This window comes from Chrysemys picta, chromosome 2 (genome assembly GCF_011386835.1).
Source record: "Chrysemys picta bellii isolate R12L10 chromosome 2, ASM1138683v2, whole genome shotgun sequence".
NCBI classification, from domain to species: domain Eukaryota; kingdom Metazoa; phylum Chordata; order Testudines; family Emydidae; genus Chrysemys; species Chrysemys picta.
In genome coordinates this window covers 202,710,108-202,736,909 of record NC_088792.1, presented here as the reverse complement: position 1 = coordinate 202,736,909, position 26,802 = coordinate 202,710,108, and the positions used below count along the sequence as shown (strand labels likewise).

Below are 26,802 nucleotides of genomic sequence, written 5' to 3'. Positions count from 1 at the left end.
CCTTTTAAAAATATTTTAATTAAAACTGATTTATTTAATATTTACCCACCTTTCCACTTTCTTCTTCCTAGTCCCAATCAAACCAGAAACATTGTTATAGTGCGAGGAAAGCTATTTCTGTGATTTTTCTAGCTGGACTGTAACCAGTACATACTAAAAATCTTGGAATAAAGCCTGGATTATTAGAACAAAGGGACTGTGATAAATTTGATTATGGTTTGAACTGTTTAGCTGGCAAGCACAGAACCCCAAGACTTTTCAGACTCACAGTCAGTAATAATTAACAATAATGGTAAACAAAATATGAGAGACAACTAAAATTTGAATGATTTAGGCAAGTTTAAATTTGAATTTCTCCAACATGAAAGTTCCTCTTTAATGGGCTGAAGAGCCTGTATGTAGTCTTAAAATGTTATGATTCATCTCACCACACTTTTGACATTTAAAAACCATCATCACTAGTTTTACATGGAAATCACGTGCGGCTCATATTATAGCTATTTCATAGTATATATGTGATGGCAATATTTATGCACTGCATTCAGAGTATCGTGTACTTTTATTTTCTCACCTGCATTCTGCCCACTGATCCATCTCTCCAAGGATAACTACTAATATTCCATATCTCTGAGCAGCTTGAGAGACACTATTTTTTTTTAAAAGATCCTTTCTACTACAACAAATATTTCCTTAACACTCCCATATGTTATTTCCCACTCAAGACTCTTGGTATGAGGTGCGAATCCAGTGACAGGTTTAAGGTCTGATATCTTACTACTTTGCAGGGTTAGAAAGAGCATTTTAAACGTTTGGAAAAGTGGAGAGTCCAAACTTTCCAATAGGACACATGGTACTTGTTTCTGGACCTGGAAAGTCCAGGGACATAGGACACTACAGTGATTTTTATGTAAACTATGTAAGGTAATTGTTAGAATTCTAAAAATGGATTAAATTACATTTTTTCTCTCCCTTAGAGGTCTGTATAGTTGGGCTCATGACAAGGAAGGTTCATAGATTTAAAGAGCAGATAACATTTCTAAAATAGTTGTGGTGGTGGTATGATGATATGATAGTATATTATATATTGTGGTGGTATGATGATATGATATGCAATAAAGGTTTTATTAGCACTCATTTGCAATGACCTGCAGAACTAAGTCATGAATAATGAGGCCTTCTAAGTGACAATTAAACCTTCATTCTACATATGTACAAGGGTGGCTGAGAGCGAGTGGGAATACACTTACCCTTGAAATAAGAAGAGGTTTACATAGTTGTAACTTTTGGTGAGGAAGTTGCCAAGAACACGGGTTGGGTAACCACAACGTATCTGATATGCTGATAACCCAAAATAAACACATTTCACAAAATACCAGAGCTGGGCAACTGTGTTTTGGCTAAATTTCCTGCAATGAAAAGGTGAGATAAAAAAAATTCATGAGCTTTATATCTATGTTCTACAAAATTAATCCAAAATGCTCTGCACATCTCTCAGCTCCTCATTTATGAAAACCTACAATCAATCCCTGGTTTCAGGTTTCTCTGTGGCTGTCACCCATCTCTAGAGAAAAATTACACCTGAAAGTGTAGATATTTAATAACAAAAATCCATATAATTGTGCTAAATCCTGACTCGTGTTTGCAGGGCTGTAAGCAACACAGTAGCACTGTATAGCTGTTTCAACTGCTGTTCATTGCACTGAAGCTCCCAGTGACTGATCCAGTGTGCTCATGGAGAGTGGAGAAGACCCACATCCATTCCTTGAGCAGCTTGATGTGAAGCTGCAGCAGGATGGATGGGGTACACATGCAAATGAGTTACTCACCCTTCTACAAGCAACACTGTGGATTCTGGTCTTGCCTCTCTCCCAGTAGAGCCTGCAAGTATTACTGTACCTCTAGTGATAAGGGTCAGAGACAGGGATCAGGGAAATGTGTGTGAGACACACTGAAGGTTGGGATCTACCTCCGTTTCTCAGTTTCCGGGGATGCTGATTTAGACCACGTAAACTGCTCAGTCAACTGGGAAGGAGCTATTGATGTGGGCATCTCAGAAGTGGAGCGGTCCCTCTTGGAATGTGCCTAATCATGATTACAGCTCAGCAGCATGCTGTGAACTCCTCACCAAGGACAGTGTTTGGGGAATAAGATATGACCCAATGTTTTCATTGAGTTGTTTTGGAAAACTATTGTAGATAAGGAACTTTCATGTGTTTATAGAGATCAGTTTGATTTAAATTGACCCGGACAGGTTTCAAATGCAAATTCAAGATCAAGATTATGAGATACATATTTCTTAAAGGCAGGGTAAAGATCAAGAGGGATTTTGTTGCCTTTTCTTTTAAACAACAAATTAAACTGACAATCCCAAACTTGGGTTTTCTCTCCCTTTTCAGTGCTCTGTAACTTTTGAGGTAGGAGGTCACTGGGAGAATAGCAGTTTTATTCAAGCATGGCTGTAATTACTATTGCACTCGGAAAAATATAATAAATACATTCAAGGACAATTTTTAAGTGCAAAGGAGGTTTTTTTGTCTTTTCTAATTAATTTGTTTGTATTCTTCACATGTAATGAATCAATTTTTTTCCTCAGTAAACTATTCTATCACTATTTGCAAGGTACAATGCAACTCTCTTGGAATTTTAAGTTTGCACTTTTTCATTAGTTGCTGGGACAAATTATGACCTAATAATCATCAATAGCTGTCTGATAGCTTTAATAAGGCTGTGTATTTAATGTTGAGGGTGGGGTGTGTGTGGAAATAGAGCTATTACAGGAACCAGGAGGTTGTTAGGAAGCGTTCATTAAAGCAGGGATGGCCCACGAGTTTGCATTATATCATGACTCCTTAAACTCAAAATTGAATTTAGTACTCTGTGTCCAGATCTTCATGATACATTAACTATAAAATTATTGCCCTAAAGGCAGTTCTAATTCAGTATGGTTTTATATAGCTCAGTCTTTCCCCATTCAAGCAGTTCCATATCTGTGCACTAATTATTCTGAAAAAGTACTTAAACAATCCGTTTAGAAATGAGATCAAGAAGAAACTGGTTTGTGATTCAGTCTTTAGCTGTAATTCACTCAAATTAAATTAGGAATAAACTTGAAAAATTATGTTATTCAACTCTTATGCTTTATTTTTAATGGGTTTACCTTTCAGTTACTCCAGGCAAGATAAAGAACATCCAAAAGTGTATGCCAAACACAAGAATGACCTGGAAGATGACTTTTCCCATGACAGTCTTTCTGAGGTACAGTGCTCGGTCTACCACCATTGTTCCAAACTGAATGAGCACCATCACCAGGAATGCCTCTGGTACCTGGTCCTCTGATAATGAAGAGGTGATATCTGCTGCAGCAGAATGTTTCTGGGAAGGAAAACATTACAATAACTTCGGGATAACAAATTCTACATGGTATTTCACAATTGTGGCCAAGATTCTGAAAGAGGATTTACAGAACAAGCCTCTCATAACATACCCCAAAAGCCCAAAACCCAAACACAATGATGATGAAGTCCACAGTATCCGCGAGGAACATCAGCACATAAACATCAGTCACAGCACTGTATTCCGGGTGAATGAGATTGTAGAAAAACTGTCTGATGGGCACATATATTTGAAGAGTCCTGAAACAACATACACCACAACCTGATTTAACACAAGTACCTTGAACTCATGTTCCTAAGCTTACAAAAGGAAGGGGCTGATATTATTAATTTGCTTAACTATAAACTTCACTTTTGGGGTCCACGGTGCTTTACAGAAACCAATTATTACCTGTTGTGTTGGCCATTTTTGTAATGTTCTGCAAACACTTGCCACTAGGAAATTCACTTCGTCAACCAACTCATTCACACAGGACAGCAATTAGCCTTCAAATGGACTTTGAAAGCCGCTGTTGTTTTGTTTAGGTGTGAACTGGTGACCTAGCATGAAAGCATCTGTATCCTATCACCAATCTACTGAACCATCCAGTCTGCTGCTACATTTCTACTTTTATAACTTATTTTTACTAAGAATAGCATATTTTTAGTTACTTAAAAAGTTATTTCACTATAATTTGACGTTTCCCCTATCCACGCCCCCAATCCCCTAGAGAAAATTTGCTCACTTTTTAATTGTAAATGCCTTTGCTTTGATCATTTGTTCTCGAAACTTTTCCATAAGAAGCTCTTTTCTAGATTTTTGCTTAATGCTTAATACACTGCTTCCTTTCTGACTGCTGTTTCGTGTACTGGTGCTCCCTGGAAATGAGGGTGGGAGGAAGAAAACAAGAAAGCAAGCATCCAGTTAATATCAAAGTTTAGATAAAAATACAGGACTAAAATCAACTGTGTAAATAAGTTGCACATTTAAGAGGTTTTTAAATTAAGCCCTATACCTTTTTTTAATATATAAATATATAGTAAAGTCTTGACTGTTTGACACAGACTTGACAACTGGCTGAATCAAAACTTGACTTAATATGACTATAAAAAAAGAGTTGGTACCAAAACTGATATGTGACTGGCCTGCTTCAGTTGCCAGGATGGTGTGTGTGTGTGTATATATATACAGATATAGATAAATAGATTTGTGTTTTTTTATATTGATTTGGATATATATATATACACAAACTATAGTAAAGTCTTCCTCTTCAGGAGATAGGGAAGGTAGTCTGCCACAATATCACAAATCAATACTTCTCTCACTTCAGGTACCATATGAACTCAGATGTTAACAAAAATAAGAAGTTCACTATGAACTCCTGCTAACAAGAGATGGTGCTGAGCCATAAAGTTTGGATCTGGACCTTCCCAAAGATTTGGAATGTTCAGTTCCAGCAAATTATACGGAAAGTGCTGGTTGTAGTGCTTGGATCTGGATCTGAACTTCATCAAAGTTGAGAGAGTTCACCCCTGGGTGTTGGGTTGAGCCCATCGCTATAAGTATCTGGTATTTTGATTCACATATTTCCTATTCTCACAAAGCAGCCGTTGTGTTAAATATTTTCTGAGCTCTCCACAGAAATACATCAAAGGTCTCAAGAGAATCATCTAATCAGAACTGAGCTACTGGTTTTCAAGGCCCAGTAGTGCTGTGACACATACCTCTCTTTGACCTCTGTGAGGAGAAACTGGATCTGTGTGAAAGTTGTGACCCACTGCTGGAACTTTTTCTCCTGATGGCAGTTTGCTGTTCTGGAAAGTGGACATGTATGGACTCCACAGAAGCCGCAAGGTTCACTGACTTTAAAGAGTCAGCAGAATCTCTCCTGTCTGCCGTCAGTGAGAGCTCATCGCCATATTCCTCTTTACTACTGCAGCTTTCACCTTCCTCATCTTCATCCCATAACCCATGGCACTAGTGGAGAAAAGAAGAAAAGCATGTCACTCTTGTATTTCAGTTAGGGTGATATTTATTGTGCTCCAGGACAGATTATATAAATTACAAACATTTCCTATCCTGATATTTATAAGGCTCAGATCCCCTTTTTTATTTGAAGTCATCAAATGGAGATATCCTAACTCCTGGAACTGGAAAGGACCTTGAAAGCTCATCAAGTCCAGCCCCCTGCCTTCACTAGCAGGACCAAGTACTGATTTTGCCCCACATCCCTAAGTGGCCCCCTCAAGGATTGAACTCACAACCTTGGGTTTAGCAGGCCAATGCTCAAACCACTGAGCTACCCCTCCCCCTAAGTTTGACTAAAGGGATATAATAAATATCAGTATGTTTTCTGGGACACTAATGAGGCAAAGGAAGTTCCTACTTAATGTCCATTTTAGAAAAAATCTAGTTAGAGATATTATTATATTTGTGTTATAGTGGGTACCAGTTTTAAATTCTGCAACGTTATTATGTGTAGGGCAGAACTTTCCTTAGGTTTTTGGGAAAAATTATGAATGAAATCATAAAGCCATAAAATCAGGGATTTCATCAAAATATACTCCTTCCATGATATTTTCCTTGGTTCACTTAAACCGTACACCTCAATTATTCCCTCCGCTTTCATGCCATTTCCAGGAAAAAAAAAAAAAAAAAAGAGATCGATTGTCCATCCATACAAATGTCACTAAAGTATTTCAGTATGAAAGAAAACAATACCGCCTGAGCAGCCCAAAAAGACGTGTGTTGAAGTCAAATCTCAGGTGTCATATCTATTGTTCGCATATAAAAGTTTTAGTTGCTTGGTGTTGGACAATTAAGATTTGACTGTATTAATAAATCAAAAAATTCTAAAGGACAAATAAATGTTTCACTCATTGCTATGGACACAGCAAATATAAGAAACGGCCACTTTGCCTACCTTTGGGGACGTACTATCTGCAAAGTGAGCAATGAGATCAGTATTTTTTTGTTGAGATGTCTTAAGGCTTTTAATGAGTTTCAAGGCCAAACATTTCCTTAGAAAATGGAGTCTTCACAATTTAAATGGCAAATACATTTTTAAATAAAGTAACTTAACCAAAAAAGTTAAAGGAATATTAACTCAACACCTGTAAGTAAACCTGCAAAAAACGTTGATTAACAAGGGACAGAGAGGGAGAACGGCCCTGCAGAGTGGGACCAGAAGCTTTCCACTCTATTCCTTGTTCTGCCACAGCTATCTTGTATGATACTAGGCAAGTCACACAATCTCTCTGTTCTTCAGTTTCCCCATCTGTACAATGGGCATAGTAACATTTTACCCCACAGGGGTACTGTGAAGACAAATTCATTGTGCTGAAGAGTCATAGGAATGACTATAAAAATTAAATAAAATAAAGACATGCCTTTTATCTCAGTTTACCTTTAAAATGGATCGATGGAAGAATAAAGCAAGGAGCTGAACAAGGTCATAGTGCACATAACCCTCTTTCTTTTCAATACCAATAATATTGGGCGGATGGTACGGTTTATCTTTGGTGTAATCCACATGTTTATTCCAGGGAAAGAAGCCAAACTGGAAGAAGTACTTGATAACAATGGTCACCTGTACAGGAACAATGTATTGAGCACAATTATCCAAACACCATTCAACTGACAGAACAAGTAGCCTCATGTCAGTCACATGAAATACCATGCGACTATTTCATGGTTTTTTTAAAAATTAGATTAATTAGGTTTTCATACATTCCAATTAGAGGGGTCGCCATGAAAAAAATCAGTGTTGACCAACACGGGCCACCCACTGGCATTTGAGATACCACAGTTATCTTCCTATAAATACAATAGGCAGTCACTGCAGTATCGTGAGTACCACTAGATGGTAGCTATTAGTAGGTGTTGCCTTTTTATAACTAGAAGGAAGTCAGCCAAGTGCAGCACTGAAAAATCAAACAATTGCCTCTCACCTATCACACCAATGCCCAAGGATGTTATTTTTAGTATATATTTGTATTATAATGCCCAAAGGAGAGATGTACAAGCAGAGAAAAGAGACAATTCCTGCCCTGGGAGGCTTATTATTCAGTTTTCTTTGCAAAAAAGCATGTTATCTGTTCCCAATGTGTTTGACAACTAAGGATGTAGCAGTAATGGCATACCTCAGTGTAGACAATGGCTGTCATCCAGAAGCGTTTGCTAGGCCTGGGGACAGACAGCATGGCCCAAAGGAATATAAGGATGGGAAGCACAAGGGTAATCATGGAGGCAGAGATCATGTGATTAAGGATAATCACAAAATAACACACCATTTCTGACCGGGCCACCAGTGTATTATACAGAGCATAAACGAGAAGCAATAGTCGAGGCTGACCACTGTAGAATTTCTCGGATTCCTCCAGTTCTTCATCACGAAACATCCTGTGAGAAGAAGAGTTCCATGAATGACATCAATATGAAATTCACGAGAGCTGATTTTTATTATTACTGTTTTCTCCTTTATAATGGTTGCAGATTCTGTTGGAAAATCTGTAAACATGAACAGAATTTGGTATTCTAAACAAATATATGTAATATGGCCTGATGCTAAACAAATTCATGTAACATTAAAGCTCCAACAACAAGTTACAATAAACCATTTGGAAGTGCTAGTTTGGTATTTAATACATGAAAACAATCAGCTTTCCCATAAACACCTAATCATTGCACCTCATCTGCAAATCATGTTCTGGTAGTGAGCCATTGGATCCACTTCTGATCTACTTATACCAGGAATCAGGAATAACTCCACTAAAAGTCAGTACACTAATTTCACACCAGTGTAACTGTAAGTGAGATCAGAATGAATGCCACTTTTATTTTGGCCACCAGATGTGCCTTGTCTCCTTTGACTGTTTGGGTAAACCCGACTGTTGTTAAAAAAAAACAAGTTGATGTTAAAAACATAATAAAATTATGACAAGTGTAAAATTATGACATGAACTCACATAGATTTAAATCTCTCTGCTTTTCCTGAGTGTCATTTATTTATTATTGTTTGTACAACAGTGGCGCCTAGGAGCTCTAGTCATGGGCCAGGACCTCACTGTACTAGGCACTGCACAATCACAGCATAAAAGAAGAGCTTTTTTTTTTTGTCTTGTCAACACTTTAAATGTTCCAGCCTATGGAAAGATTTGGTTGAATACTGGAAAAAGAAAGGGACATGGAAGCATAGAAGAAAAAGCACTTGATTTGCTCAGGCAGTGTAGTGCCTTTTGGTCCAGTTCTAACTGAGCTGATGGGATCATTTCTGGGATTGGAGATTCTGCCTGGCCCTAATGCAATTGCACTGTGGTAAAGGAAGGCATAAGGAGACTTTTCACATCTTATGTGGCCTGCGTAAGGGCTGGGCAGAATTTCAGTGTCTGCAGTGTCTCCCTCCTTACCGTCCTTGGGAAGAATGATGTCACAAAGGAAGATGAGAAAGAAGAGCTATTGGCTCCAACTCCCAAGCACTGGCCAGCATAACTTGTTGGCTGCATGGTGGGGAGGGGAGTATGCTGCAGTCCATGAAGGAGTGCAGCATTGTCATTGGATTTCAACTGCAGAAATCCAATGGCAACGGGGGCTATTAACTAAGTGTGTGTTGGGGGAGAAGCAGAGATTTTTTTCCAGGTAATTTTAGAAGGAAGGACCTTTCCCAAATAAAATTAAAACAATTAGAGAGAGAAAGCCCCACCCCAACAATTAAAACCAATTTTTGAGAGAAAAATCCTCACTAATAACAGCAGTAGTTAGACAGAAAACACCTCCTAAAACAGGAATTAAAGTATTTAGGAAAACTTCAAAGACTAAGTTTTTTCTTCTCTAAAGTTTCTTACTTGTTTAGAAGCAGCTCACTGGCAGTCAGGTCGTGTGTCAATGGAGGGAGGATAGTATCATTTAGCTTGTCAATTTGACTGTCGTCTGGGCTCACCATCATGAGGTTCTTGCCAGCACAGTCATCTTGGGAACTGAAGGAAAGATGTTCAAAGCTGACAGCTTTGCTGTATGAAGGTGGGACTTCGGCATTGCCATCCACAGCAGAGTATGATGGCACGTCAGTATCAGGAGTGTACGCAGCTCCTTCTGAATCCAAGCCATAATCATCCACCTCATCCTCTCGTCTTGATGTAGAACCTTCCCCTTCTTCTTCATGCTCCCCTTCTACTTCTTCAATGGTTTCTGTTGTGCCCTGACGAGAATACAGCATGGTGACCTGGGTAGGTTCACTGTCAGGAACAGGAGGAAGAAAAAGGATTTCTCTCTTACCACAATTACTCAGAAAACTTTGTTAACTTTGTTTTGAGGTTGAAATATTGGCGAGCCCTCACTCTGCTCCCAAACTTTGAAAATGCACTGCCGTTGGCAGAAGATGTACTGCGGTCACCTTTTCCTTACACACAAAAAACACTGATCCATTTGCACACGGAGTGATTGCTTGTTGAGCTTGCAGTGATTCAATACAGTTCCAAACCAAGACAAGACAAATTAATGCTGACAAAGAGGGAATTTGCACACAATTTTCTTAGAACAAACAAATTCTAAACACAACTAGAGCATATTTCTACATTTGTTTCAAGTGAGCTGCATGATGCTACAGTATAATATAGGAATGCATATACTTCATTGTAAATGTAACATTTCTAACAATCATAGCTTTATCATTTCAAAACTGCAGCTTGCAGGCAAAATTCAGTTGGACACACAGAATCTATTCCCTCATGTTTCATGCTATATCTATATGAAAGGATAGGCCAATTGCAAACATGGAGTAGTGCCATCCAGAGTAAATAACTGTTTGAGTAGCAGGGTATTATGGTATCTTACCTTCAGATCACTCTACATTTTTCTTCTTCACTTCTTTGTCTTACCTGCTTCTTTCCTCTTCTGTGTGTACTTCCCCTCTTTTCACATTGTTCTTACTCAATCTTATCTGCTCACCTATCTCTCTGCTTCTCCACCTTGCTTGACAAAGCTCTACTCTGCTTTATGTGTTTTTCATCTTCCCTGACACCACTTCGTGTTTGCTTCTCAGCTGGTGTAAATTGGTGCAGCTCATTGACTTAACTGAGAATCTGGCTATCCTCCTTCAGCTACTTTCCTGTCCTTGCTTTGCTTTCTGTCTTCTTTTGGTTATGCTCCACTCTTCCCTTATTCCTAGTTTCTTCTCTTTCTTCGTTTCCCATATGTCTGTTAGCCCCCACCCCAGCTCCAACAATCAGATAATAAAAAGAACAACATGGGTTTTACAGCTCGCCAAAGAGACAGAGGTTGAAATACTGGCTGGTAATAGTAGAGATTCCTTTGACTTCACTAGGATTTTACCCAATATATATATAAAATAAACTTGCTATTGTAAAAGCCAGTGGACAATACTACCTCCTGCCAAAATTCAAAATAGCTTTCTATACCCTTTTCCTTTGAAACCACTTTCATACTTACTGTAGCTATGTTATGTCACCTTTTAACTTCTAGTGAGAGTTTTCAGAAGTAAACTGATGGTAGCTGTTGCTTGAATTTACATTTTGATGATTCTTAATAGTAATCATCCCTTTAAAGATGATTAATGAGTGAGAATGTAAAATGCTGAATTTCAAAATAAATCAACACCCAGAAGTTGCTAAAACAGTGTGCAATATGGAAGTAGAATGATTTAATATGCCATACAATTTTATTTTTGAAGTGATATTTGAAACATTGTTTTTATATCCTGAAGCCATATAAAATGTAGACAATTTTAGTCTTGAGTTGCAAAACTGAGCGAACAGCTCTGAAACACTTCTCTAACATGTTGTTTCTTTTAGAATTTATATTGCTTGCTATCTTTTCTTAATAATTTCCCTGTCTTAATTCCAAAACTTCAGAGTCTGTAAATCAGTGGAAGAGAATTCAAAATACATTTAACAATTCTTTCCTATGAAGAGAGTAACTAAAAATTAAAGGAGCCTGGCCAAAATTTTCATAGATAAGTGCCTAAAATTAGATTCCTAAATCCATATTTAGGTACTTGATTATTTGAAGAGCTGAGCTCCCATAAGTTCCACTGAAGTCAATCGGAGCTGCTGGGGGTTCAGCACCTTTGAAAATCAGTCCCTTTTTTATTGAGGATGCAGGAGCCAATTGTCAAAGGTCAAAGTTACGGATCAAGTTATAATGAATAAAAGAATAGTGGATTTTTTTTTTTTTTTTTTTAAAAAGCAAAACAACAAATAAGTAACTGGTTTATGATTGATACTTTTTTGTACCTCAAAGTCTTGTCACAATATACAAGGGAATAAAGCTTCCAATAAGCATGCAAATTGTTTTAAACACACACAACTGCACACGTATACAATGCCACATGTAAAATGGCCAGGGTAAACGAGTGAACAAAGCATGCATGAGTTAAGCACCTTGACACTATACTGCCACTGTCAGCTGATGAGGAGGACATATCCATGCTGTACATTTTACGAAGCCTAGGTCGAGCGCGCTCACTTGTTTTAGGAACAGTGTCTGGTCCATCTAAATCATCAAGGGTTGACTGCCTTGAGAACAGCATGGTTGCTTCAGTGTAGCAGCTAGCAGCGCAAACAGTTATAAACACAATGTTAAATACCAATGACATTACTTTATATATAATTCAGTAAATGAATGTGCTCGCCATGCAGAAAACACAGACACAAAGACAAAAGGTTCAGAGAGAAGATAAGGACCTGATTAGAGTCACCACCAAAACCAAATTCTTATGTACAGCCGGTTTGTGACTATAAAAATACAGAAGCCATAACTACTAATCATAAAATGTAATCACTATGCATATAGATATGGGAATCAATATAGTCTCAAAGTTCCCATACTGCCTAGAGACAATAACTTTGTACAAGTGAGTTTTTACTTTTGTTTACTTTGAATAAAAATTCCAAAAATTCAATTAAAACATTTTGGAAGCTGATTTCCTCTGTACAATATCTATTTTATTAAAAATAGATTCTGTGGAATTCTTTTATATGGGTGCAGGCCAATTTCCTAAAAGAGCTTTCAAAATTAAAAAAACCCTCATGTTCTACTAATAGAAAAACCAGCTTTCAGTCCTCTTTCAGCACAAAAGAGCCAAATCAGTACTTACTTGATGAATGCCAAGTACAATTACCATTGCTTTTGATTTTGTATCTAATATTATATTTGTATCTAATATGATATTGTATAATATTGACATTGATAATCATTTTAAGAAAATTTTATTTATTTTGAGTCATTTAAAAAAATATTTCTCCCATTATTTCAAAATTTGTAAAGCACACAATATCAAAGAAAGGACATTTTCAGTTAAACCCTTATCTCCTTTCACTTGTCACTACAATGGGACAACAGAGGCATATACTATACATTCAGGATGCTATTGGATAAAATGAGAAGTGGATGAGTTATGAAAAAGACAACACTAATGTAAATACAAACATTAGCAACGGGAAGGAAGCAAATACATTAATGACATATGGTAGGTAACCGCAATGTATTTTGCTGTAATTGTGAATGAAGTATGCAGATGTGCATGAACTGAGTTGAGGGAACTATCTGGAGTTTTAATCCAGGCAGTCTCCTCTCTGGGTCTCTAAGATTCATACGGGAGAAAAAAAAGCACATAAACAATGAGGGGTGATCCACACTTACGATCTGATCCTGCACCACTGAAGTCAGTGGGACTTTTCCCATTGACTTCAGTGGGTGTAGGATTGAGCACCTGGAAGGTCCACACTATACATGGATCTATAGGGCACTCTACCTCTAATTCTTTAAATGAGATTTTTTTGGTATTGAATTACAGGGAGCTGTCAGCAGACTGTGTACTTTTTAATGATATTTTAGTGTCCTTTTTAAATCCAAACTCCATCTCACCATCTTTGTTGGGAGCTGGGTTTCTTTTCTGTAAGCACCTAGAGGCAGATTTGTAAAGGTATTTAGGCAATAAGCACCTTGTGGGATTTTCAAAAGCATTTAAAGCAAATTAGGCATCTAACAACCATTGAAATCAAGCACTTTTGAAAATATGGCCCGTTGCCTTTTTTCACTTTGGTGTTTAGTTAACCCACAATGTAGTTATTACCTTGTAAAGTTACAAGTTCCTCTCTAAACATATATATGTGTGTATGTAGACATGTTGTCTTGAAAAGAACAGTGGGGAGATACAAAGAAGGGAAACTAAGTAACTCAAGCTCTTGTGCCAGGAACAAAAGCTGACTCTTATACCATAAGGAGTGCCTCCACTGGTAAATTTTCATTGAAAAAATGTATTCCAGTTTCCCTCAACTGCTCCCCACCTGGAGGCCTTGATCCGGCTCCTGTTGAAGTCAATGGCAAAACAACTACTGATTTAATTAGGTGCAAGATTAGGCCCTGAGTTAGTCGTTGCAATGATTTTGATTACACACATGTTTAAGGAAAGAACAGCTCAGTGATCAGAAGGAAAATCTACGTCTACTGAGCAGCTGATCAGAATCCTCCAAGGTTTGGAAAGCGGCACAAGATTATACTCATAGCACAGTAAGTGTGCTTCCGAATGTGTAGCAATCTACACCACCAATAAGCTGGTAAGGAGGATATGATCTATATTGCGATGTACAATTGGCAAAGTTTGTGTTGACTCAGTCACTAACCAGCACATACATTTATCCAGGCATATCCTTCCAGGTCACCTTTCAAATTGGCATCTCTAGAGACTTTGAAAAGCATTAACTTCTTTGAAACCATTCAAAGAATAGGTATTTTAAATTGAAATGTGCATTAAAAGCCCAAGTCAAAGTATTTGTAAATGAACTTAATCAGCTATCCATTACAAATGGGGATATATTTAGCATAGATGTTTTTATTCTGAATGATAGGATTGGGTAAGAAATTTCCCATTCTGCTAGCTGCATTTCCAACAATGCTACCTTCCCTGGATGACTTATTAGCCAAATTTTAATACCTACAATTCGTGGGCCAGTTAATCACTGTACATAGGCATTGAAGTTATTGTTACTAAAAACATTCTTGGAGTTTTCACACAGCTTTGGAATAAATTGCCTGGTGGCAAACTAGAGAATGGGGCGTGGCCAGCACCGGCTGTGTTACAACACAGAGCTGCCTACAGAACTGCAGAGGGGAAGGAAACAGAATTGTGCGAGATTCTAGGATGAAGAAAAGGTTTGTTGAGAGCTCCTGAGCATCACACAGTTCCTATTAAAGTCAAAGGAAGCTGCAAGAGCTCGTTAGGTGCTGGATACCATTCTGGATTTGATTCTTGTTTTGGCATCTAAAAGGTGAAATCCTGACTCTGCAGAAGTCAGTTGGAGCTTTGCATTTGACTTTAATGGCGCTAGAGTTTTACCCTCTATTTCAGGGGTGGCCAAACCTATTGACCCTCTGAGCTGCATACAACAATCTTCAGAAGTTCGAGAGCTGGAGCACACCTACCGGGGCTCAGGGTTTCATCCCCGCTCTTGTTGAAGCCCTGAGACCCCGCTCCCCACTGAGCAGAAGCCCCTACCCCACCACCCCACTGCAAAGCAGAGGTCCCAAGTTCCTCGTCGCCCAACTCTGGTAGTGGACAATAGGGGTGTGTGTGTGTGGAGGGCTCTGCGAGCCGCACTTTAATAATAAAAGAGCCACATGTGGCTTGCGAGCTGCAGTTTGGCCACCACTGCTCTATTTCTTTGTAATCTTAGGCCGCATTCCACAAAAGACAACTAATTGGACTTTATCAGCTCCCAGCCATTTTACCTAAATTCATAAGGTATTTAGTTAATAAGTTAACTGGAAATAAAGGGCAATGAGTTCATTATGATGCCGGCTTGAAATATTTTCTGGCAGGGCACAGGAAACAACTAGTTATAAGAGGGCAAAATTGTCTTATCTCTTCTGTGCCAAATTCCACTGCCTACAATGTCCTCACTTTGCATTTAAGATGTCCAGTGCCATCAAAAGTGCCTAAAGCATCAAATATACAATAGGGATCCACAATGGACAGATCCACTCTTGATTAGAGAGAAGAATTTTCCCCTTAAAAATTTAAAAAAATTAATATGATAATTTTACTGACAGGACCTTTATAGAAGTCAGACAGATGTTTCAGTGTGTGATATTTTAAAGTGTAACTGCCTAGTTTTCTTTTTCAGAAAATAGTCAAGCAGACTCCAATAGAATTCAATGGACATTTGCTTGAGTATAAACTGAGTTAAGATTTAATTATTTTAATTCTGAAATAAGCATCCAGTTTCCCCCCCATTACTAAGCACCTTATTAGACCAATCACTTATATGCCGAATAAAATCCATAAACATGTGGTCCACTGACTATCTAGAATGAAAATTTTGTATTGGGACAAACTAAAGACCAAAACAACAACTTAATTATAGAGGAAACTGTCCCTTGGAGCATCCAGATATTGCTTAATCTTCAAGTGATGAAACGGGGATTAATCTCAGTCATTCTGAGGCTTGGAAATGAATTGGTATATAATGGTTAAAAAATTATTATTTGAATCAGATTCACTGGAAGTGAAAAGTACCAGTAGGAAAGAAAGTTTATTGGCTAATACAGAAATAATATGAGTATAACAGAAGTTTTCACAAAAATAATAGAACTGTGTATGAGAGCATGTTAAATATAAAGCCCAAACTGATGCTTGTTGACGTCAATTCGTGTTTTGTCATTAACTTCAACTGGAACAGAATTGGCCTTACAATTAAGAAACATTGGCATATTTTAAAAAGTAATCTTGTTGTTGACAGGACAAGCTCTATATTTAGCAAAGGAAAAAAATTAGCAAAGGAACTGGTGCAAAATCTGATGAGCTTTTGAGTGAGGTTTTTGAGATGATAAAGTTCTCTCACCGTTGTTTGGGCAATGCAAAATGTCACTCACTTGTGATCTGCAATACTTTGCATTGCTAAAACAGCTCATGAGACCTCTTCATAATCCCAGAAAGAGACAGGCAAGGATGCTTTTATAAACAGACAGAAGATCTATCATTAGATCTAAGTGACTGGTTATTGCTTCCTCCATTTAGAGGTCATTAGTGATGCAGCAGATGCACATACTCCACAAACACTGCTGATACACAAACATGTAAATATCTATTTCCAGGAAAAGAGTTTGAGATTAGAGAATCAATGGTGACAATACTTCTGTTGTTCATTTGTTAATGTGCCCTTGTGACATCTTATTTTGGGGAAACAAAGTTTTTTCAAAGATTGTATTAGTGGGCATACAACAACTGTTAAAAAAGGTATTATGATTTATCTTCTTGCCCAGCTTTGGTTCACCATCACCCTCAAAGTCTAAAGGTTTGAAAGGAGCAAGTGAGGTGTCACTCAAAAGGGGGGCTGGGGTTAGCGGGGAGGAAAGTGGGAGGAAAAGAGGTTATTCCAACCAGAATTGCTTGGATCTCAACAGTGGATACAATTTTACTACAGAGACTGAATTCAAATATTGAATTTACAAGATTTACATAATTTTTTAAATTATGTTTGGCAACTGACTTCCTTTTATAAAACAAAATTACCCTCCCCAACATATGGCTTTCATTGTTGTCAGCACTCCAGCTAACACTGCCATATTGCTACTACACACTGCTAAACAGCTGATTTCAATTTCTACTGTACACCAGTGCAGTATATATTGGGTAACGTGACTGAAATATTTAATGAAAATGGTTTTGTACCTATAAGTACTCTCTCTTTAAATGAGCAGACAAATCCTGAGAGCCAAATTCTACCACTTAGATATCCATGTGAGACTCGAAGTGAAGTCAATGGGTCTTGCATTCAGGTGAGAGCAGAATTTGGCTGAATGATGTTTTTCCTATACTGTCTGACCCCAATGAATTTTCAGACAACACATGCAGGTGCTATTTCTCCTGGTAGTTAGCCATGAGGAAATGTGTGCTGGCTTTATTACTCCATGAAATAAAGAATTTTGACGGTTAAACTGCAGTAAACTATTGAATGTCTTATGAGTGCCAGCATTGACCCTGGTGGTTTTTTTTTTTTTTTTTTTTACAGCCTGTGGAAATGCTGGGTAATTTTGTGGGTATTTTGTTTATGCACATTGCTTACACGTTTTTATTTCAAATAAGTGTTCAAACATTCAGTTACTCTTACTTGTGAATAAACTATGAAAGGAAGACAAGCCCTCCACTATTTTTATCCTGTTAACCTCTGACCATATGTCATTAGTAAAAGCTGAGCAGAGTTACTGTACATACAAGCAACTGAGTTTGCAGGGGAGTATCAAGTGTGAGAGGCTACTGCCACGCTTCAGAGAAGAAGAAACTGCAGAAAGCAACTATCAGATTATCAGAGGTCTCCCCCCGCTTCTGACACTGTAGAACAACTTCTGCAGGATCTCAAAGGTCAAAAACGCATTGGACACAGAGAAAACAGGATGTTCTTGTAACACGGGGAAGTGGATGAGTGAGAGTCTGTGCATGTGCGAAACAGCAAGGATGTGCTAAGGCTTTGGCACTGAGCTCTGCAGCATCTCTCTCCAGGGAAGTGTGGAAAGGGAAGGTGGGTTTTTACTTCTGGGGGGATTCTGCATGACTGTGTGCCCACAGAAAACGCCCCCTCTCCCGCAGAATTTTTTTGGGGGGTGGGGATTTCCCCCTCCAAACAGAGGTGAGGCATTGGGGGGGGGGCACATGGGGTTATGTGCCACTGCCTCCCATTTGCCTTTGTCTTGTGAGGAAAAATTATATTCCCTCAAACCCATGTAGTTTCCCAGTACAAAGTCCTTTTACTCAGGCTATGTTCAGGAGACTAGAATTTAATCGTCTAGAACAAAACATTGGTAATAAATGATGGAATTCCTTCATTCAGTGCCTATTCTCACAATCAAAGTGAAATACCACGAAACTGTCTTCAGTATATTAATCTCTGTAAAATAGTTCAAAAACCCTCTAGAAGCTTGTTATTTGGTATTGATATGCAGAGGAAAATTAGTTCAGCCAGATGTTCCTCCCAGAGCTTGGTGACTGTGTTGCCCCTGCAAAATATCCATGCAGCCCCTCGGCTGTGCAGGAAAAGGACTGAGGTCAAGGGTAAGAGGGAACTGCACTAAGGAGTATGTCCCCAAACCTCCTTCAAAACTGCAGACAAATGGAGAGAGAATGGTGCTTGAGGTAGCACTAGCATGAGAGGCATTCAGTGACTCCTCTCCGCAGAGTCATAGATCATAATTGAGAGCACTGAGCCAATGACAGCATGGCAATTGCTCCACTGCAGAGTGTAGACAGGAACCATCCATGCAGCTGCCCAGTACCCATGAGCTTAGTGACCAGGATCCCTTCAGATTCCTGGCTTTGTCTACCTTTTGGGGCTCTGCTCCATGCTCCCTGCCTACTTTGCACTCCAGCCAGGTCCTGTGGACTGGTGGAGGGGCGGGTGGTGGGCGAGTTGGGAGAATAAGAATTAATTCACTCCCTTTGTGCACTTTTGCATAGAGGGAAACACATGAATATGTCAATCCGATCATCTTTTATCTACTGTACAGTGAGTGATAAATCTGATAAATCAAAGGGTTCTTCAACTTCAGATGTGAAATCCAACATTATGCAACAATTTCTTAACATAATTTCTATCACATGATTTTTCTATCTATTCAAAAACAAGTGCTTTGTTTTTACAACAAAATACCTGGAAATACTGTCATGAGAAGCAGCTGAATCTAAACTATCCATCCTCTCAGATGCCTGTAAACTAGAATCTTGACCAGGATTTTCATCAATTGTGTCCAGTCCTGATTCCCTAGAAAGCTTCATCATATGGTTCTGGTAATACATATGGATGCTCTCACGAGTTGGAACATTCCCCTGAGAAAGAGAGAAGAGCTATAGTAAGGCATTTGTGTTGTGAGAGATTTTGGTTTCTTCAGTTATTTGGCTGCATGAAATGAGTCTTTGCAAAGAACAAACTGGCAAAAGCCCAAATTTCCTCAAGCACATTTCAGTCAGAGTCAGATTATGATCTCATTTACTAAGATGTAATTGAAATAAAAATGTGTTCATAAAACTTTCCCTGTAAAAAGAGGCTTCACTATCTATTCTCTCAATGACTTCCCGGTCAAATTTGTCAACGAAAGGATGGTTTCATTAACAGTAAGCACAACCCTGAGCACAGGAGCCAAGCAGACGTCTTTCTGGCTATCACAACTTTACTGATGTTTCCTAAGGCCAAACAGTATCCAACTCACTCCACCAATAGCTGTATTGACTTTGGAACATGCATTGAGAAAGAAGTTTGCTATTTTGCATAGTCATTTTTCTGAGTTTTATGGAGACTTTATGCACAGATTTCCTTATTTCAGTAAAGTGATCAATTATAAATTACATGAAAATATGTTGCTGTTCCTTTGCTAGTATTACTTGTTTGAATTTCAGTTCTCTCTCTCTAAATTAAATTTGATTCAAAACTTTCTTTTTTGTCAAGATTTCAAATTTAGAAACACATTTTAACCAAAAGTTTTGAGGAAAAAAAAATATTTACCCACTGCTTCCGCAGTGAAATTATAATCAAGTGTCTGTGACATTATGACCCTTTGCCTTTTAAATATTTATAAGGGCACGCATTCAGCATTATAGCTTTTTTGTAGGATCATAATAAAGGAGAATGGCTGTGAAAGCAAAAGCACTCTATGTTTTAAATGTACATACAGGAGTGACCATATTATTTTATATGATAAGCCACACATGCCCAGTGTGAGCTGCATTTCTAGGAGTCTGAGCAGACCCAGATTGAGCCAAATATTTGAGCTGTTATGAACATTGCTAGGCCTTCCTCTCTCCTAATGTGATTTCTGAATGTCTACTATAAATCCCTCTCCTCAATGGGTGTTTCAGAATTAAATCCCTAAGCACATTTGTTTTTCCAATCAGCCGCTTTGGGCTCAGAGACAGAGTGCTGAAACTATTTGTATAGTGGAGGTGCTGAGAGTCATTGAACCAAACTGTAAACCCCGTATATGATGGAAACCACTTCAAGCCAGGGGGTTACAATACCCCTAGTTCTAGCACATATGCTCAGAACCACAGTTCTCGAGATGTATCTGTTTTTGTTTTCTTGAAATAGAATGCAACAGAGGATTACAGAAGTCAGACTATTTCTAAAATCTGTGTAAGTGAGACTTTTACAAATTTCCATTTCTAGTACACTGCCTCATATTAAGTTGAAAAGATAAACCTCTCATTTATCACTGCAATGCAAATGGTACGAACAAAAGTAAAGCACAACGTATGTTACCTTTTTAATTTCCCTGGTCAGCATGCATCTCTCAATTCTCAGCACAGTAGAGATATCAATGTGCTCTCTTGAAATGGAATTGAGCCAAGCTGTAAAACTATCTAGAGTTGCCAGGAAAAGGACCCAGGTGAACTTCAAAATATTAAATATTCTTTTGATGATATTATCTGAGAGGAGAAATAAGTGATAGAGTTAATGAACATAAACTTATTTTATTCACATGATGATCCTGTTCTGACATTTCACAAGAGCTAGTTCAATTTTTACTTTATTGAATATAATAATCCAGGCTGCAAGACCTCTCTCTATCAGCAACAGGAATGTTTGCAAATGGCTGAAAGCCATGTGGTTTGTTGGGGCTATCTTCCTACCTTTCTATGGCCAGGACTACCCATGAACACTCAGGAAACTTAAAATGAATCAACTAAAGGTGTGAAGTCAATGTGCGTAAATTTATACGTATCAATACCCCCACCTACCCCACAACCCTCCCAATGTGGCTGCTCTTATTCAGAAATAAAATGGCCTTAGTTTGTTGTAACTTAATCCGGGGGGGGGGGGGGGGGGTTAACAAACTTAAGTTTATGTGCATTGAATTCACACCTTTAGTCAATTTGTCTGAAGTTTCCTGAGTGTTCCTGTGTAGACATGGCCTGTCTGACTAGTGTTTGTAATCTTGGAATGCCTTTTTCTCCTTTAAAAGGTTGATCTTGCTAGTCACATAAGTAATCGTCACCAGCTTCAGAGGAACTCCTCAAGTGTGGAAGGGTTTTGCAGGGTAAAGCCCTAAGGGTTAAGGGTTAAGCATCTACTAAGAGGTGCAGACAGCCTCAGTTCCAGCAGCTGAATGGAAGTTGTGGGCACTCAGCACCTTGTAGAACTGGGCACTTTATTCATCCATTCGGTACATTCATTTTCTTCTGTCCAGTGGAATTTCTCCTAGCCAGTTCTCCTTTCATGCCTGGACCTTGCTAGCCTGAGCTGGTATCTTTGACCTGCCTACAGTTATTACTCTTGTATCTGGGATACACGGCCTCATCTCATGAACCCTCTTTCTCACATATTCTGCACTGTGTAGTCAGTTGACTTCTACTCTCAAGTCACTTCACTAGCTGAAATCTTACATATATATTCCTCTTCCACAATAAGAGGTAAATGTTGCAAGGAGCAGTGTTTAACAACCACTGCATCTAAACACACAACAGTAGTTTTAGTTGGAATTCTTTTTATGGTTTCAATTCAGCAAATTTGGATTGAGGAGTACTTTCTTACTTGAATAGTGCTGTTGGCACTATCAGTGGTACTTCTCATATGAGTAGGTGCTCCTCTGGGTATTTTGGGGTTTATAGAATCATGCCACTATTTGCAACCCATCTCCATCCCACCCTCTCATAGTTTGACAATGCTTTATGTGCTGCATAAAAGTGCTGAAATCCTCTTTCCAAACCAAAATCTAGCCCTATGTTGTGGTTTCCAAATCTGAAAGAACCAGATATATGTATCTAATGCTGACCTAGTGGAAGAATCTACAATATGCAGCTAAAATGTTTACAGTATTTATTACGGAATGGACCTATGTCAGCATTATAGCTCTGCTGTTGAGAAGCTTTTTAACAGTGTCAGTAACCAATGTCACCAGACTATGTTGTTCAGCACTTTGGGATGTGAGTAGTTAGTGTTTTAAAAGGCATGCAAAAGTTGTACACTAACAAAGTAATATGCAGTAGATACCTAGAAATGTTAAAAACAGATGCATTTCTAATTCAGGGAGCCACCCCACTGTTGAATGATTCCATTGACCCTCCCCCCGTCTCCCCCACTTTTTTTGCATTACCGTTATCCAATTGCTGTTTTCACTTCCAGTGCTTTTCTGTATTATTTGGGTTTGGAGGGATTTTATAATTTACTAACCAAAGCATTATTCCTACATACTTTTAGGTACTCATATTTGGGCTAACCAAAATCTTATCACTATAAGGTAAAGTTTAATTTTTGTTTCTGATGAGCACTGCAATTTCTTTAAACTTCAGACATAGATGCCAACTCCATGGGTGCTCCAGGGTTGGAAAAAAAATAGTGGGTGCTTAGCACCCACTGGCAGCCCCCCCAAATCAGCTCCTCTCCCCCCCCCCCCCAGCACCTTCTGCTCGCCAGAGATCAGCTGTTCAGCAGCATGCAGGAGGTGCTGGGGGGAGGGTGTGGAACTGGGCGGGGCAAGGGTGGAGGTTTGGGGGAAGAGGTGGATTGGGGGCAGGGCCTGGGGTGGAGCAGGGGTCGAGTATCCCCTGGCAACTCAAAAATGGTGCCTATGACTTCAGATGTACTCCTGCACAGTTTAAAAGAAAATGTGATTCTCTCTCTCTCTCTCGCATACACACACAGAGCATGTATGCAGACAGTATATATTGTATTGAAACATGCCCTCACAATTGATGGGGTACCATTTACACTATTGAGATTAATTGTGGGGCAGTCTCTGCTTACTTACAAACAAGAAGTCTATTTTACTATTCAGCTATTATAGGTATCCTATGGTCTCACTGAGATGCTTTGCCAGTGACTTCCAATCTAATCTAGAAGGTCATTTTTCTCTCAGGATTGGAGGTGATGTAGTATACATTTTTAATGAGTCTGTGGCTGTTCTGTTCTCTGTCACCTTTTAAAAACAATCTTTTGGGGATCGATCACATGTAAACATCTTCAGAAAGGGAACGATTTATTTTCTGGAGAGACTGTTATACTTAAAGGGTCAAATACTGAGAGAGAATGAAAACCTGCTGCCCCCATTGACTTTAATGGGAGTAGCAGGCGCCTAGCAATTTGGTCCAAAGCTGTTAACTAGAATAACCCTTTCTAATAATGTTTCCCTCCAGTTTTGGAAACACTTCCTTCAATGAGTTTTATCTAGGGGATGGGTGAAACAGTTAAAATCAAATCTGAAAGATGTTTCATGCTTGCTCCAATCAAACCCAATAATAATCCAATTAGCATCATATTTCCCTTTCCTCAACCCTCATCAGACCATCCACATTCACTGAAATTCATCTCCGTATGTTAGTTGACCAAGCTACGCCATGAGATAGTAAAAGCCGGAAGAAAGTAAGAACCTTTTCTTCTTTTGAGAAGTGCTGATCTTGTGGGAAAGGGACAAGGTATCTCATGCTTCTGACCTTTGCTACCTTATGGTTCACTCTGCGGCACAAGTTTTGCTGGAGAGTAGAATGCCCTTTTCATTATAAATACAGGAGATAAATAGCTCTAGAAGAGAAGGTCACACTGCAGCAGGTGAGAACGGGTCAAGGCTAGACTGAAGAGGAAGCCACCATCCTTCTATTCACACCACCTGAAGCCAAAGAGCCAGTCCTGAGGATCTGACTCACATTGTTAGTTTTAGGATGTGGCATAGCTGTACTCATTTCTTAAGCTGGAGAAATCCCTTACCAGCTTATTGTTATTGGCCAAGTTTTTGGCTGCCTCTTGTGAGTTGCTGAGCACTCTCAAGTTCCATTGGAAGTTAGAATCAATGGGATTTAAGGTCATTCATTACCTTGCAGGAGACATTCAACTTCTTGCAGTATTGGTCCCTAACTGAGCCAGAACAGGGTGCTCAGCAGTGCACAATATATAATAAATATAGGATCCTGGCTCTACTGGTCTTAAAATTTGAAGGCCAGATCCTGCACAAGAAAAGTCAACAGAAGTTTTGGCACTGACTTGAATGGAAGCAGGACTGGATCCTAGATAGGCATAATATAGTACACAAATATATAATACATATACATCCACTGGCCAGAAGACTATGCAAATGTTGATGTCTGTTTGATACATTGGGGAAGAGCTTGAGAGTATTTGCTTCTATTGTGAAAGACATTTTCCTTGGGATTTTTAAAACTACTGGATAAAACACCTGAAAGTGAGAACACTTCTGTACTGTCAGGGAAGTGGACTGGATGATTTAGTAGGTCATGACCTCTTCCTCTGTGATTTCATGAATGAATATGTCTGTATTTGGTTAGACTAGAGTCAGTTGTGATTCTGACTGAACAGATGAAAGCTGGAGAGAATCACGTTGCTTGTATGTTGCCGTTGGGTTACTTACATATTGACCACATGGTAACGCCATTTATCCCCGCAATCACAATTACAATGCAATACTAGTGCAGCCTTTCTTCTGCCTGCATACCTGGCCCATCTGATTTCTTTTTGACAGGTTCATCTTCTCTCTCTTCATGTTCTACATCAGTAGCACCTGCCAAATTAAAATATAAGCAATGAGTAAAGCCTTTCCCACAGAGGTTAACATGTAAATCCCACTAGAATTGAAGAGAGATTTCATGGTTATTAAAAAGTACTTGGATACATCCAGTCTTAGCAGAACAGGTTTCTCCAGATCTCACAGGATCCAAGTGGGAGAAAACATTCTAACAACATAGTTGGAGTTGGTCCATGAATGATACGGTTTTATTTTTTGTAAGGACATTTTGTTTATCAATTACTTTAAAAGCCAGATCCTTAGCTGGTGTAAATCAATGCAGTTGCATAGATTTCAACCAAGTTATGCCTGTTTACAGCTGCTGAAGATCTAGCCTTAAAAGTTTGCTGGTTAATCCTCTAGAAACTTTAATATCCTAGCATATCTTTTTAAACCTACATTTGCCTTTAACTCATTGAACTTTCATGCTGATTGAGAATAAATGAATTGACAACAGCATGAAGATGGACCCGATTAGCTGAAACAAAGCAGAAGGGTTGTTTTGAATCTATCATGTGCTGTTTTATTTAAGCGTAACAGTCGTTATAGTGCAGATATTTGCCATTAAAAAAAAATCACAGACATGACTAAGTGGGTCAAAGAAGTGACCCAATAGTATCTGATATATTAACATAGCAGTTGTATCTTTAGTGACAGAAGAGAATTAAATAAGTACCAGAGGAAGGTACCGATAGAGGGACTTCTAATGTAACTGCTTCCGGATGAATGTTTTTTTCAAATACACATTGGCAAAAATACTTCTGATGAGTATTTCTGTTTTTTTAAATGCAGCAAAAACTCAAGAATTGTAAATCATTTACAAACTAAACATTTCAGAGTACATAAACAGTTTTGTGATGCTAAGAAAAGAATGTTAAATTTGAATGTTTTTTCTTTGCTGCCTGCCAAATGCTGCCTAACAAAAGCCTTATTAAAATCAAGATATATCACATTTACTGCTTCCAAACTATCCACTAGGTCAGTAACCCTGTCAAAGAAGGAAATTAGGTTGGCCTTACATGATTTGTTTTTGACAGATCCATGCTGGCTATTCCTTAAAATTTCCTTATCCTATAGGTGTTTACAATTTGCTTGTTTAATAATTTGTTCCAGTATCTTTCCAGGTATCAAAGTTAGGCTGACTGATCTATAATTCCCTGGGTCCTCTTTGTTCCCCCTTTTAAAGATAGGCACTGTGTCTGTCCTTCTCCAGTCCTCTGGGACCTCACCCATCCTCCATGAATGCTCAAATATAATTGTTTCAGCTAGTTCTTTAAGTACACTAGGATGAATTTCATCACGTCCTGCTGATTGGAATAAATCTAAGATATATACATATTTTTTAACCTGTTCTTTCCCTATATAGGCTTGTGTTCCTTCCTCCTTGCTGGTACATGTTAAATGTTTGGTCACGATTAATCTTTTTAGTATGGTTGCCTGCTACACCAGGGATTGAAAGAAGAATGAATTTTTGCTTCGTTTGTTTGTTTAAAGGGGACTTCTGAAGACCATCCAAAAGCATACACACCATCCCCAGATCCTTTTCGCCTTCGCTTGTCTTCCTTCCCAAACTTTTTCTTCTCTTTGCGCCTCTGTCGAAGTGCAGTTTTAGGATCAGTAATCCAGGCCTGATACACAAACTGGAGGAAACAAACTCATTTATTTCCAGATTCTTCATGTTTTAAAAGTAAACAGTAAAGTAAAACACACGCAGGAATACATATTTAGGGTAAACAGAGGGTGAGCAAACATTTTGAATCCCAATCCAAACACCTTCTCTGCAGATCTGCTGAGTTTTCTTGAACTGTTTTCGTCAACATGAAACCAAATGTGAAAATGCTCGTGGATGAACTAAGTTTCATAAGAACCCACAAAAATTTATGTTCGGGAATTAAATTTGGGAATTAACATAGTGTT

At 38.6% G+C, this 26,802-nt stretch overlaps 1 protein-coding gene across 7 annotated transcripts in view; it reads right to left on the bottom strand.

Moving 5' to 3' along the window:
• Window positions 1-26,802, bottom strand: part of PIEZO2 (piezo type mechanosensitive ion channel component 2) — a 425,559-nt gene that overhangs the window by 22,860 nt on the left and 375,897 nt on the right. For all 7 annotated transcript variants that reach the window (XM_065582029.1, XM_065582034.1, XM_065582028.1 and 4 more), the window contains 13 exons: window positions 26,414-26,525; window positions 24,817-24,882; window positions 20,634-20,800; window positions 19,032-19,207; window positions 11,769-11,936; window positions 9,216-9,605; window positions 7,515-7,773; window positions 6,779-6,961; window positions 5,097-5,349; window positions 4,118-4,250; window positions 3,485-3,632; window positions 3,158-3,372; window positions 1,248-1,406 (listed from right to left, as the gene is read on the bottom strand). In XM_065582029.1, coding sequence (XP_065438101.1) covers window positions 1,248-1,406; window positions 3,158-3,372; window positions 3,485-3,632; window positions 4,118-4,250; window positions 5,097-5,349; window positions 6,779-6,961; window positions 7,515-7,773; window positions 9,216-9,605; window positions 11,769-11,936; window positions 19,032-19,207; window positions 20,634-20,800; window positions 24,817-24,882; window positions 26,414-26,525 — 2,429 coding nt within the window. The remainder of the gene's footprint in view (window positions 1-1,247; window positions 1,407-3,157; window positions 3,373-3,484; window positions 3,633-4,117; window positions 4,251-5,096; window positions 5,350-6,778; window positions 6,962-7,514; window positions 7,774-9,215; window positions 9,606-11,768; window positions 11,937-19,031; window positions 19,208-20,633; window positions 20,801-24,816; window positions 24,883-26,413; window positions 26,526-26,802) is intronic.